This window comes from Pristiophorus japonicus, chromosome 2 (assembly GCF_044704955.1).
Source record: "Pristiophorus japonicus isolate sPriJap1 chromosome 2, sPriJap1.hap1, whole genome shotgun sequence".
NCBI classification, from domain to species: Eukaryota; Metazoa; Chordata; class Chondrichthyes; family Pristiophoridae; genus Pristiophorus; species Pristiophorus japonicus.
Window position 1 is genome coordinate 3,568,246 of NC_091978.1, and position 15,343 is coordinate 3,583,588.

Below are 15,343 nucleotides of genomic sequence, written 5' to 3' on the forward strand. Positions count from 1 at the left end.
AGCGAACCCCAGGTGGGCAGAGGAAACATTACAAGGACACCCTCAAAGCCTCCCTGATAAAGTGCAACATCCCCACCGACACCTGGGAGTCCCTGACCAAAGACCGCCCTAAGTGGAGGAAGTGCATCCGGGAGGGCGCTGAGCACCTCGAGTCTCGTCGCCGAGAGCATGCAGAAATCAAGCGTAGGCAGCGGAAGGAGCGTGCGGCAAACCAGACTCACCCTCCCCTTCCCTCAACCACTGTCTGTCCCACCTGTGACAGAGACTGTAATTCCTGTATTGGACTGTTCAGTCACCTGAGAACTCACTTTTAGAGTGGAAGCAAGTCTTCCTCGATTTCGAGGGACTGCCTATGATGATGATGATGATGTGTGTGTATATGTATGTGTGTCTGTATATCTGTGATGTGTTTCTGTATGTCTGTGTGTGTGTGTCTGTATATCTAAGTGTGTGTGTATATCTATGTGTGTGACTGTATATATCTGTGTGTGTGTGTCTGTATATATCTCTGTGTACATATCTGTGTGTCTATGTGTGTGTATATAGAAACAGAAAGATAGAAAATAGGTGCAGGAGCAGGCCATTCGGCCCTTCGAGCCTGCACCGCCATTCAATGAGTTCATGGCTGATCATTCCCTCAGTACCCCTTTCCTGCTTTCTCTCCATACCCCTTGATCCCTTTAGCCGTAAGGGCCACATCTAACTCCCTCTTGAATATATCCAATGAACTGGCATCAACAACTTTCTGTGGTAGAAAATTCCACAGGTTCACCACTTTCTGGGTGAAAAAGTTTCTCCTCATCTCGGTCCTAAATGGCTTCCCCCTTATCCTTAGACTGTGACCCCTGGTTCTGGACTTCCTCAACATCGGGAACATTCTTCCTGCATCTAACCTGTCCAATCCCGTCAGAATTTTATAAGTTTCTATGAGATCCCCTCTCATTCTTCTAAATTCCAGTGAGTATAAGTCTAGCCGATCCAGTCTTTCCTCATATGTCAGTCCTGCCATCCCGGGAATCAGTCTGGTGAACCTTCACTGCACTCCCTCAATAGCAAGAACGTCCTTCCTCAGATTAGACCAAAACTGAACACAATATTCCAGGTGAGGCCTCACTAAGGCCCTGTACAACTGCAGTAAGACCCCCCTGCCCCTGTACTCAAATCCCCTAGCTATGAAGGCCAACATGCCATTTGCCGCCTTAACCGCCTGCTGTACCTGCATGCCAACTTTCAATGACTGATGTACCATGACACCCAGGTCTCGTTGCACCTCCCCTTTTACTAATCTGTCACCATTCAGATAATAATCTACCTTCCAGATTTTGCCCCCAAAGTGGATAACCTCACATTTATCCACATTATACTGCATCTGCCATGCATTTGCCCACTCACCTAACCTGTCCAAGTCACCCTGCAGCCTCTTAGCATCCTCCTCACAGCTCACACCGCCACCCAGCTTAGTGTCATCTGCAAACTTGGAGATATTACATTCAATTCCTTCGTCTAAATCATTAATGTATATTGTAAAGAGCTGGGGTCCCAGCAATGAACCTTGCGGTACCCCACTAGTCACTGCCTGCTATTCTGAAAAGGACCTGTTTATTCCCACTCTCTGTTTCCTGTCTGCCAACCAGTTCTCTACCCACGTCAATACATTACCCCCAATACCATGTGCCTTAATTTTGCACACCAATCTCTTGTGTGGGACCTTGTGAAAAGCCTTTTGAAAGTCCAAATACACCACATCCACTGGTTCTCCCTTATCCACTCTATTAGTTACATCCTCAAAAAATTCCAGAAGATTTGTCAAGCATGATTTCCCTTTCATAAATCCATGCTGACTTGGACCGATCCTGTCACTGCTTTCCAAACGCGCTGCTATTACATCTTTAATAATTGATTCCAACATTTTCCCCACTACTGATGTCAGGCTGACCGGTTTATAATTCCCTGTTTTCTCTCTCCCACCTTTTTTAAAAATTGGTGTTACATTAGCTACCCCCCAGTCCATAGGAACTGATCCAGAGTCGATAGACTGTTGGAAACTGACCACCAATGCATCCACTATTTCTTGGGCCACTTCCTTAAGTATTCTGGGATGCAGACTATCAGGCCATGTGGATTTATCAGCCTCCAATCCTATCAATTTCCCTAACACCATTTTCTGACTAATAAGAATTTCCCTTTGTTCCTCCTTCCCGCTAGACCCTCGGTCCCCTAGTATCTATGTCTGTGTGTGTATCTTTGTGTGTGTATATCTATGTCAGTGTGTGTGTGTGTGTATATATGTGTTTGTGTGTGTGTGTGTACATATGTGTTTGTGTGCGTGTGTGTGTATATCTATGTGTGTGTGTGTGTGTGTGTGTGTGTATATATCTATATGTGTGTATTTATATCTATGCGTGTGTGTATATATCTATACCTGTGTGTATATATTTATGTGTGTATATCTATGTGTGTGTGTGTATATCTGTGTGCGTGTGTGTGTATATATCTATGTGTGTGTATTTATATCTGTGTGTATATCTATGTGTGTGTGTGTATATCTGTGTGTGTGTGTGTGTGTGTGTGTGTGTATATATCTATGTGTGTGTATTTATATCTGTGTGTATATCTATGTGTGTGTGTGTGTGTGTGTATATATCTATATGTGTGTATTTATATCTATGCGTGTGTGTATATATCTATGCCTGTGTGTATATATTTATGTGTGTATATCTGTGTGTGTGTGTGTGTATATATCTATGTGTGTGTGTGTATATCTGTGTGTGTGTATATCTATGTGTGTGTGTATATCTGTGTGTGTGTGTGTGTATATATCTATGTGTGTGTGTGTATATCTGTGTGTGTGTATATCTATGTGTGTGTGTATATCTGTGTGTGTGTGTGTGTATATATCTATGTGTGTGTATTTATATCTGTGTGTATATCTATGTGTGTGTGTGTGTGTGTGTATATATCTATGTGTGTATTTATATCTATGTGTATATCTGTTTGTGTGTGTGTATATCTGTTTGTGTGTATGTGCATTACTACATTACACAGTATCTACAGCACAGACACAGGCCATTCAGCCTAAGGGCTCCATGTCGGTGTTTAGGCTTCACACGAACCTCCTCCCACCCCTTGTCATCTATCCCCATCAACACATCCTTCTATTTCTTTCTCCCTCTTGTGTTCATCGAGCTTCCCTAAATGCATAAGAAAATAAGGATTAGGAGCAGGAGTCGGCCATTCGGCCCCTCGAGCCTGCTCCGCCATTTAATAAGATCACGGCTGATCTTCGACCTTAACTCCACTTTCCCGCCCGATCCCCATATCCCTCGGTTCCCTCAGTGTCCAACAATCTATCGATCTGTGTCTTGAATATACTCACTGACTGAGCCTCCACAGCCCACTGGGGCAGAGAATTCCAAAGATTCACCACCCTCTGAGTGAAGAAGTTTCTCCTACCCACAGTCCTAAATGGCCGACCCCTTATTCTGAGACTCCTGGTTCTAGACTCTTGAGCCAGGGGAAATAACCTCATACTCCCACGTGTCTATCTGTGCTCTCAGCTCATCTGCCTTATTCCCTGGGCTCCTTGCATTGAAGTATATACCATTTAGTGGAGCCAACCTTCCTTGTTGTCTATTTTCCAGCCTTTGTTTCCTCTGCCTTCCAAACTCGTTCACTAATTTTCTGCTGCCCAATTCCAGCTTTGCTTCTCTCCCCACTGAATCTATTTTCAGGTTCCCATCCCCCTGCCAAGCTTGTGTAAACCCCCCCCAACAGCACCAGCAAACCCTCCCGTGAGGATACTGTTGAGGTGCAACCTGTCCGGTTTGTACAGGTCCCCCAGAAACAGTCCCAATGCCCCAGGAAACTAAAGCCCTCGCTCCTGCACCATCTCTCCAGCCACGTATTCATCCGCTCTATCCTCCTATTTCTGTACTCACTAGCTCGTGGCATCGGGAGTAATCCAGAGATTACTACTTTTTGAGGTCCTGCTTTTTAATCTCTCTCCTAGTTCCCTAAACTCTGCCTGCAGGATCTGATCCCTCTTCCTACCTCTGTCATTGGTCCCGCTATGGACCACGACCTCTGGCTGTTCACCCTCTCCCCCCAGAATGCCCTGCAGCCACTCAGTGACATCCTTGACCCTGGCACCAGGGAGGATTTCTGGGTGACTATCTTATATTGATGGCCTCTAGTTTTGCTCTTCCCCACAAGTGGAAACATTCTCTCTGCATCCCCTCTATCAAAACCTTTCATCATTTTAAAGACCTCTACCAGGCTTTATGTATTCAAGAGAAAAGACCCAGCCTGTTCATCCTTTCCTGATAGGTATACCCTCGCATTTCTGGTATCATCCTTGTAAATCTTCTCTGCACCCTCTCCAGTGCCTCTATATCCTTTTTATAATATGGCGACCAGAACTGTGTGCTGTGGTCTAACCCAGGTTCCAGACAGGTTTAGCATAACTTCCCTACTTTTCAATTCTATCGCTCTCGAAATAAACACTAGTGCTTGGTTTGCTATTTATAACCTTGTTAACCTGTGTCACGTTTAGTGATTTGTGTATTTGTATCCGAGATCCCTTTGTTCCTCTACCCCACCCAGACTCTCACCCTCCAAGTAATAAGTGACCTCCCAATTCTTCCAACCAAAGTGTAATACCTCACATTTATCGGCATTGAACTTCATTTGCCCATTATAGGCCCATTCTGCAAGTTTATTAATGTCCTCCTGTCATTTGTTGCAGTCCTCAGTATTGACGATCACTCCCAATTTTGTGTCATCTGCAAATTTAGAAATTGTGTTTTTGATTCCAAAGTCTAAATCATTAATATAAATAGTGAACAACAGTGGTCCCAGCACTGATCCTTGTGGAACACCACTACCCACCTTCTGCCACTGTGAATAGCTCCCTTTACCCCCACTCTCTCTGCTTCCTGTCTTGAAGCCAGCGAGCTATCCATTCTGTACTTGTCCCCTGGCTCCACATTCTCTGACCTTGTTCAGAGATGCAGAGAGGATGTTCCTTCTCGTGGGGGAATTTAGAACAAGGGGGCACAGTTTCAGAATAAAGGGCCATCTATTTAAGACAGAGATACGGAAGAATCTTTTCTCTGAGTGCGTGAATCTTGGGAATTCTCTGCCCCAGAGAGCTGTGGAGATGGGGGTCATTGAATATATTCAAGGAGGAGATGGACAGATTCTTGAACTATCGGGGATTCAAGGGTCATGGGGAAAAGGCAGGAAACTGAAGTTGAGGCCAAGATCAGATCAGCCATGATATTATTAAATGACGGAGCAGGCTTGAGGGGCTAAATGACTACTCCTGCTCCTATTTCTTATGTTCATGGGCTACCTTATCGAAGGCCTTTTGTAAATCTAGATAAATTATAACTACTGCATAACCATGGTCTACTCTCTCTTCTCCTTAGCCAGTCCCTCGGAGTCATAGAAACATAGAAAATAGGTGCAGGAGTAGGCCATTCGGCCCTTCGAGCCTGCACCGCCATTCAATGAGTTCATGGCTGAACATACAACTTCAGTACCCCATTCCTGCTTTCTCACCATACCCCTTGATCCCCTTAGTAGTAAGGACTACATCTAACCCTTTTTTGAATATATTTAGTGAATTGGCCTCAACAACTTTCTGTGGTAGAGAATTCCACAGGTTCACCACTCTCTGGGTGAAGAAGTTTCTCCTCATCTCGGTCCTAAATGGCTTACCCCTTATCCTTAGACTGTGACCCCTGGTTCTGGACTTCCCCAACATTGGGAACGTTCTTCCTGCATCTAACCTGTCTAACCCGTCAGAATTTTAAACGTTTCTATGAGGTCCCCTCTCATTCTTCTGAACTCCAGTGAATACAAGCCCAGTTGATCCAGTCTTTCTTGATAGGTCAGCCCTGCCATCCCGGGAATCAGTCTGGTGAACCTTCGCTGCACTCCCTCAATAGCAAGAATGTCCTTCCTCAAGTTAGGAGAACAAAACTGTACACAATACTCCAGGTGTGGCCTCACCAAGACCCTGTACAACTGTAGCAACACCTCCCTGCCCCTGTACTCAAATCCCCTCGCTATGAAGGCCAACATGCCATTTGCTTTCTTAACCGCCTGCTGTATCTGCATGCCAACCTTCAATGACTGATGTACCATGACACCCAGGTCTCGTTGCACCTCCCCTTTTCCTAATCTGTCACCATTCAGATAATAGTCTGTCTCTCTGTTTTTACCACCAAAGTGGATAACCTCACATTTATCCACATTATACTTCATCTGCCATGAATTTGCCCACTCACCTAACCTATCCAAGTCGCTCTGCAGCCTCATAGCATCCTCCTCGCAGCTCACACTGCCACCCAACTTAGTGTCATCCGCAAATTTGGTGATACTACATTTATTCCCCTCGTCTAAATCATTAATGTACAGTGTAAACAGCTGGGGCCCCAGCACAGAACCTTGCGGTACCCCACTAGTCACTGCCTGCCATTCTGAAAAGTACCCATTTACTCCTACTCTTTGCTTCCTGTCTGCCAACCAGTTCTCAATCCATGTCAGCACACTACCCCCAATCCCATGTGCTTTAACTTTGCACATTAATCTTTTGTGTGGGACCTTGTCGAAAGCCTTCTGAAAGTCCAAATATACCACATCAACTGGTTCTCTTGTCCACTCTACTGGAAACATCCTCAAAAAATTCTAGAAGATTTGTCAAGCATGATTTCCCTTTCACAAATCCATGTTGACTTGGACCTATCATGTCACCTCTTTCCAAATGCGCTGCTATGATATCCATAATAATTGATTCCATCATTTTACCCACTACTGATGTCAGGCTGACCGGTCTATAATTCCCTGTTTTCTCTCTCCCTCCTTTTTTAAAAAGTGGGGTTACATTGGCTACCCTCCACTCGATAGGAACTGATCCAGAGTCAATGGAATGTTGGAAAATGACTGTCAATGTATCCGCTATTTCCAAGGCCACCTCCTTAAGTACTCTGGGATGCAGTTCATCAAGCCCTGGGGATTTATCGGCCTTCAATTTCATTAATTTCCCCAACACAATTTCCCGACTAATAAGGATTTCCCTCAGTTCCTCCTCCTTACTAGATCCTCTGACCCCTTTTATAACCGGAAGGTTGTTTGTGTCCTCCTTCGTGAATACTGAACCAAAGTACTTGTTCAATTGGTCCGCCATTTCTTTGTTCCCCGTTATGACTTCCCCTGATTCTGACTGCAGGGGACCTACGTTTGTCTTTACTAACCTTTTTCTCTTTACATATCTATAGAAGCTTTTGCAGTCCGTCTTAATGTTCCCTGCAAGCTTCCTCTCGTACTCTATTTTCCCTGCCCTAATCAAACCCTTTGTCCTCCTCTGCTGAGTTCTAAATTTCTCCCAGTCCCCGGGTTCACTGCTATTTCTGGCCAATTTGTATGCTACTTCCTTAGCTTTAATACTATCCCTGATTTCCCTTTTTTATTTTTACGCCAGACAGGAATGTACAATTGTTGGAGTTCATCCATGCGGTCTCTAAATGTCTGCCATTGCCCATCCACAGTCAACCCCTTAAGTATCATTCGCCATGAGTCGAAGATGACTGCCTTCCACACTGAGTTCTCAGGTGACTGAAGAGTCCAATGTGGGACCGACAGTCTCTGTCACAGGTGGGGCAGGTGAGGTTGGAGGGACGGGTGGGTGGGGAGTCTGGTTTGCCGCACGCTCCTTCAGCTGTCGACGTTTGGTTTCTGCATGCTCTCGGCGACGAGACTCGAGGTGCTCAGCACCCTCCCGGATGCACTTCCTCCACTTAGGGCGGTCTTTGGCCAGGGAGCCCCAGGTGTCGGTGGGGATGTTGCACTTTATCAGGGAGGATTTGAGGGTGTCCTTGTAACGTTTCCTCTGCCCACCTGGGGCTCGCTTGCCGTGAAGGAGATCCGAGTGGAGCACTTGTTTTGGGAGTCCAGTATCGAGCATGCGGACGATGTTGCCCGTCCATCAGAGCTGATCGAATGTGGTCAGTGCTTCGATGCTGGGGATGTTGGCCTGAGTGAGAACACTGACGTTGGTGCGTCTGTCCTCCCAATGGATTTGCAGGAACTTGTGGAGGCAGCGTTGGTGGTACTGGTCATCCCCCTGCAAAACAGATACACCGCTTTGAGTGCTGTTGAGGGAGATGACTCATCAGGGGAGAGCAACAGCAGCCAAGTTCATGGCACCGTGGCTGGCTCTGTTGTACAGGAGGGCAGGAAAAAGAGTGGGCGAGCGATAGTGATAGGGGATTCAATCATAAGAGGAATAGATAGGCGTTTCTGCGGCCGCAATCGAGACTCCAGGATGGTATGTTGCCTCCCTGGTGCAAGGGTCAAGGATGTCTCGGAGCGGGTGCAGGACATTCTGAAAAGGGAGGGAGAACAGCCAGTTGTCGTGGTGCACATTGGTACCAACGAAAAAGGCAAAAAAAGGGATAAGGTCCTACGAGACGAATTTAAGGAGCTAGGAGTTAAATTAAAAAGTAGGACATCAAAAGTAGTAATCTCGGGATTGCTACCAGTGCCACGTGCTAGTCAGAGTAGGAATTGCAGGATAGCGCAGATGAATACATGGCTTGAGCAGTGGTGCAGCAGGGAGGGATTCAAATTCCTGGGGCATTGGAACCGGTTCTGGGGGAGGTGGGACCAGTACAAACCGGACGGTCTGCACCTGGGCAGGACCGGAACCAATATCCTAGGGGGAGTGTTTGCTAGTGCTGTTGGGGAGGAGTTAAACTAATATGGCAGGGGGATGGGAACCAATGCAGGGAGACAGAGGGAAACAAAAAGGAGACAAAAACAAAAGACAGAAAAGAGATGAGTAAAAGTGGAGGGCAGAGAAACCAAAGGCAAGAAACAAAAAGGGCCACTGAATATAAAAGGGCTGCAGGAGGGGTAAAAACTAAAAATCATGGTTTAAAAACTAGGATGAAAACACTCTACCTAAATGCACGCAGCATTAGAAATAAAGTAAATGAGTTGACGGCACAAATCATTACAAATGGGTATGATTTGGTGGCCATTACAGAAACGTGGTTGCAGGGTGGCCAAGACTGGGAATTAAACATACAGGGGTATCTGACGATTCAGAAAGATAGGCAAGAAGGGAAAGGAGGTGTGGTAGCTCTGTTAATAAGGGATGATATCAGGGCAGTTGTGAGGGATGATATTGGCTCCAATGAACAAAATGTTCGATCATTGTGGGTGGAGATTAGAGATAGTAAGGGGAAAAAGTCACTGGTCGGCGTAGTTTATAGGCCCCCAAATAATAACTTCACGGTGGGGCGGGCAATAATCAAGGGAATAATGGAGGCATGTGAAAAAGGAACGGCAGTAGTTATGGGGGATTTTAACCTACATATCGATTGGTCAAATCAAATCGCAGGGGGTAGCCTGGAGGAGGAATTCATAGAATGCATATGGGATTGTTTCTTAGAACAGTATGTTACAGAACCTACAAGGGAGCAAGCTATCTTAGATCTGGTCCTGTGTAATGAGATAGGAAAAATAAACGATCTCCTCGTAAAAGATCCTCTCGGAATGAGTGATCACAATATGGTTGAATTTGTAATACACATTGAGGGTGAGGAAGTTGTGTCAGAAACGAGTGTACTATGCTTAAACAAAGGGGACTACAGTGGGATGAGGGCAGAGTTGGCTAAAGTAGACTGGAAACAAGGACTAAACGGTGGCACAATTGAGGAACAGTGGAGGACTTTTAAGGAGCTCTTTCATAATGCGCAACAAAAATATATTCCAGTGAAAAAGAAGGGCGGCAAGAGAAGAGATAACCAGCCGTGGATAACCAAGGAAATAAAGGAAAGTATCAAATCAAAGACCAATGTGTAAAAGGTGGCCAAGGTTAGTGGGAAACTAGAAGATTGGGAAAATTTTAAACAACAGAAAAGAATGACGAAGAAAGCAATAAAGAAAGGAAAGATAGATTACGAAAGTAAACTTGCGCAAAACATAAAAACAGATAGTAAAAGCTTTTACAGATATATAAAACGGAAAAGAGTGACTAAAGTAAATGTTGGTCCCTTAGAAGATGAAAAGGGGGATTTAATAATGGGAAATGTGGAAATGGCTGAGACCTTAAACAATTATTTTGCTTCCGTCTTCACGGTGGAAGACACAAAAACCATGCCAAAAATGGCTGGTCATAGGAATGTGGGAAGGGAGGACCTTGAGATGATCACTATCACTAGGGAGGTAGTGCTGGACAGACTAATGGGACTGAAGGTAGACAAGTCCCCTGATCCTGATGAAATGCATCCCAGGGTATTAAAAGAGATGGCGGAAGTTATAGCAGATGCATTTGTTATAATCTACCAAAATTCTCTGGACTCTGGGGAGGTACCAGCGGATTGGAAAGCAGCTAATGTAACGCCTCTGTTTAAAAAAGGGGGCAGGCAAAAGGCAGGTAACTATAGGCCGGTTAGTTTAACATCTGTAGTGGGGAAAATGCTTGAAACTATCATTAAGGAAGAAATAGCGGGACATCTAGATAGGAATAGTGCAATCAAGCAGACGCAACATGGATTCATGAAGGGGAAATCATGTTTAACTAATTTACTGGAATTCTTTGAGGATATAACGAGCATGGTGGATAGAGGTGTACCGATGGATGTGGTGTATTTAGATTTCCAAAAGGCATTCGATAAGGTGCCACACAAAAGGTTACTGCAGAAGATAAAGGTACGCAGAGTCAGAGGAAATGTATTAGCATGGATAGAGAATTGGCTGGCGAACAGAAAGCAGAGAGTCGGGATAAATGGGTCCTTTTCGGGTTGGAAATCAGTGGTTAGTGGTGTGCCACAGGGATCACAACTGTTTACAATATACATAGATGACCTAGAAGAGGGGACAGAGTGTAGTGTAACAAAATTTGCAGATGACACAAAGATTAGTGGGAAAGCGGGTTGTGTAGAGGACTCAGAGAGGCTGCAAGGAGATTTGGATAGGTTAAGCAAATGGGCTAAGGTTTGGCAGATGGAATACAATGTCGGAAAATGTGAGGTCATCCACCTTGGGGGAAAAAAAACAGTAAAAGGTAATATTATTTGAATGGGGAGAAATTACAACATGCTGCGGTGCAGAGGGACCTGGGGGTCCTTGTGCATGAATCCCAAAAAGTTAGTTTGCAGGTGCAGCAGGTAATCAGGAAGGTGAATGGAATGTTGGCCTTCATTGCGAGAGGGATGGAGTACAAAAGCAGGGAGGTCCTTCTGCAACTGTATAGGGTATTGGTAAGGCCGCACCTGGAGTACTGGTCACCTTACTTAAGGAAGGATATACTAGCTTTGGAGGGGGTACAGAGACGATTCACTCGGCTGATTCGAGAAATGAGGGGGTTAACTTATGATGATAGATTGAGTAGACTGGGTCTTTACTCCTTGGAGTTCAGAAGGATGAGGAGTGATCTTATAGAAACATTTAAAATAATGAAAGGGATAGACAAGATAGAGGCAGAGAGGTTGTTTCCACTGGTCGGGGAGACTAGAACTAGGGGGCACAGCCTCAAAATACAGAGGAGCCAATTTAAAACCGAGTTGAGAAGGAATTTCTTCTCCCAGAGGGTTGTGAATCTGTGGAATTCTCTGCCCAAGGAAGCAGTTGAGGCTAGCTCATTGAATGTATTCAAGTCAAAGATAGATAGATTTTTAAGCAATAAGGGAATTAAGGGTTACGGGGAGCGGGCGGGTAAGTGGAGCTGAGTCCACGACCAGATCAGCCATGATCTTGTTGAATGGCGGAGCAGGCTCGAGGGGCTAGATGGCCTACTCCTGTTCCTAATTCTTATGTTCTTATTATGTTCTTATGTACTTCTCCAGTACTTTGAGGTGCCTGCTGTATATGGTCCATGTCTTTGAACCATACAGGAGGGCGGGTATCACTACTGCTCTGTAGACCATGAGTTTGGTGCCAGATTTGAGGTCCTGGTCTTCAAACACTCTCTTCCTCAGGCGACCGAAGGCTGCACTGGCATACTGAATGTGGTGTTGGACCTCATCGGCGATGTCTGCCCTTGTTGATAGTGGGCTCCCGAAGTATGGAAAGTGGTCCACGTTGTCCATGGTCTCCTCGTCGATTTTGATAATTGGGTGCAGTACTGTGTGGCGGGGTCAGGTCGGTGGAGGACCTTTGTCTTGTGGATGTTTAGTGTAAGGCCCATGCTCTCGAACACCTCGGTGAAAGTGTTGACGGACGTTTGGAGTTCAGCCTCCGAGTATGCGCAGACGCAAGCATCGTCCGTGTACTGTAGCTCGACGACAGAGGATGGGACGACGTTGGATCGGGACTAGAGGCGACGGAGGTTGAACAGTTTCCCGTTTGTTCTGTAGATTAGCTCCACTCCAGCGGGGAGCTTCCTGAGGGTGGGATGGAGCATTGCAGCGAGGAAGATCGAGAAGAGGGTTGGTGCGATGAGACAGCTGGGTCAGGTCAGGTCGGCACACACTGTGTCCTGGGGTGCTGCTCTTATCCCCAGTGCTGCTCCTGATGTCTCGGCACCTACTGCATTACCATTGTCTACTCTCTCTGTTACCTCTTCAAAAAATTCAATGCTGTTGGTCAAGCAAGACTCTCCCTTTTGGAATCCATGCTGACTATTCATTATTATGTTTTTGGTTTCTCGATATTCTATATTCCCCTTTAGTAGGGATTCCATTATTGTTCCTACCTCCGATGTTAAGCTGACCGGTCTATAATTCCCTCGACATGTTCTATCCCCGTTCTTAAATATAGGTATTACGTTAGCTATCCACCAGTCCTCTGGCACTGCACCTTTTTCCAACTGTCCATTACTGGCCCTCCATTCACCATGACAGTTCTGCAGCCACCGATCTGACCAACCACACCCTCACCATCACCTTTGATGCCCGAGTCCCTATTAATACCATTACTCTCTCTCACCCTGGCCGTTCCCCCTGATACGGCCCCGATCATCGCTCCCTCAAGTCCAAGGGAGGCAGACTTGAACAGATGTGGCAGACAACAGGTTTAGCCTTTCACCGCCAGATCTGGCTGGAGCACATAAAGCATTATCGGGTCCTACTCCTGTCTGCCAATACTGCTCACTATTCCAGGATCATTCTGTTATCTTGGAATTCAAAGATAACCCCCCAGCGTCTTTTCTCCACTTCAAACTGTCTTCTTCAAATCCTCTCCCCTGTCTCCTCCAACCTCACCTCCAAAGATAATGGCGAGGGGCTCATGGTCGTCTTTGTCACCCAGATTGAGACCCTCTGTTCAGCTGCCTCCGTCTCGTCCTTCCCTGCCCCGAGCGAGACTTCCTCCAAAGTTCCGGCCTGCCCTCGTCCTGAACTCGCGATTTTCTCCAGCTTCTCTCCCATCTCCCTTCATCACCTCTCCGAGCTCATCCTGTCCATGAGAGCCACATCCTGCTCCCTCGACCCTGGCCCCCCCCCGCTAAACTGTGACTACCCAACTTCTGTTCCTGGCCAGGGTGAGAGAGATTGGTGGTCTTTATGGGGACTGGGGCATCCAAGATAGTGGTGAGGGTGTGGTTGAGGAGATCTGTAGCTGCCGAAATGTCGCGGTGAATGTGAGTGCTAAAGGCTGGACCATTGGGAGTTTGAAAGTGCCGCTGTTGGTGAATTTGCCGAGTTTTTTTAGGGGCGGACACAGAGCTGACGTGGTTATCGTGGTTTTAGTTTACATTGATGTGCACTGGGTGTTTTCAGCTGGTTCTTTCTCTCCGACCAGCTGGTGACGATGGAAGCTCCTTCAAGCCTGGTGATGCCACCACTGATGTGACACTGCAGAGTGATGGGCACGAGTGACAGACCAGGGGACCAGGAAATCGGCACCACGCGGATGTGATCAGGATCGCGCAAACTCCAAGACTCTCGATTTCTGTTTAATTAACGACAATTGTTTCCTTTTGTGAGAAATTGAATGTTGATGTATCTCCGCTCAAAGCATGTGCATGCTCACGGTCACGGAGCTCACCTTGTCCACGTCTGCCTGTCTCCCTCTCTATCTGTGAGCAGAGATGGTCAATGGGAGATTTAATAGAGGTGTTCAAAATTATGAGGGGTTTTGATAGAGTGAATAAGGAGAAAAGAGAGGGTCAGTAACCAGGGACTCCGATTTAAGGTAATTGGCAAAAGAACCAGAGGCGACATGAGGAGACATTTTATTACGCAGCGAGTTATTGTGATCGGGAACGTGCTGCCTGAAAGGGCGGAGGAAGCAGATTCAGTAACAACTTTCAAATGGGAATTAGATTGTCGGCATGGACTGGTTGGGCAGAATGGCCTCTTTCTGAGCCATCTATCCTATGTAATGGATAAGTACTTGCACGGAAAAATTTGCAGGGCAGGGCTCTGGGGAAAGGGCAAGGGGAGTGGGATTAATTGGATCGCAATGACAAAGGGTCAGCATGGGCACGATGGGCCAAATGGCCTCCCTCTGAGCTGTAACATCTCTCAATTTCACCGCCCAGGACCAACAATTCCTGCTGCTTGTACAAGTGTCTCTGCTGGTGCTTGTCAATCAGCCTTGTTTTCTAATCCCGTTCCCTTCCATTGTTTCCTTTTCAGATACTTACTCAATTCCTTTCAAATAATGTTATCATGTCTGCCTCAATAGGCACTCATGGGAAAGCACTGTTCTAATAATGTTCTCAATACATAAATGGGAATAGCATTTGAAATCTGCATCACTATCACTGGCATGGGCACCAAAGTATAAAAAAAGCACGATTCAAACTGCGATGACACTGCACTGTGAACCTCATCCTATAGGGTTATCGCTTAGAACACCTTGTGTATATTATATAATTACTTCACTGAAGCTTGGCAGAGTTAGTAATTGACAAATAAATACCAGAATAAAAATGGTCTATTTTAAAAAGATGTTGGGCTATACCTGAACTGTGGATTTGGGTTACTGTTCTAAGTTAGTAGTTTATCGGGTACAGTGACATAGTGGTTATACTGCTGGACTTGTAACAGAGGCCTGGACTAATAATCCCAAGACACGAGTTCAAATCCCACCACGGCAGCTGGGGAATTTAAATTCAGTTAATTAAATATAAATCTGGAATTTTTTTAAAAAGCTAGTAATGGTGGCCATGAAACTAGTGGATTGTCCGAAAAACCCATCGGGTTCACGAAAGCCCTTTCGGGAAGGAAATCTGCCGTGCTTACCCGGTCTGGTCGATTTGTGACTCTTAACTGCCCTTCTCAAGGACAATAAATGCTGGTATTTCCAGCGACACCCACATCCCGGGAATGAATAAAAAGAATGCCTGTTGCAGCGAAGTAGCCGCTGTGGTTAAAGCTCAATAATG

The 15,343-nt window shown here is 45.9% G+C and overlaps 1 protein-coding gene across 1 annotated transcript in view; it reads left to right on the top strand.

Moving 5' to 3' along the window:
- Positions 1–14,883, top strand: part of LOC139229261 (drebrin-like) — a 218,952-nt gene extending 204,069 nt beyond the window's left edge. Inside the window, exon 23 of the mRNA XM_070860923.1 lies at positions 13,753–14,883. Within this exon, the coding sequence (XP_070717024.1) occupies positions 13,753–13,829 (77 nt within the window). The 3' untranslated portion in view covers positions 13,830–14,883. The remainder of the gene's footprint in view (positions 1–13,752) is intronic.
- Positions 14,884–15,343: the final 460 nt, after the last annotated feature.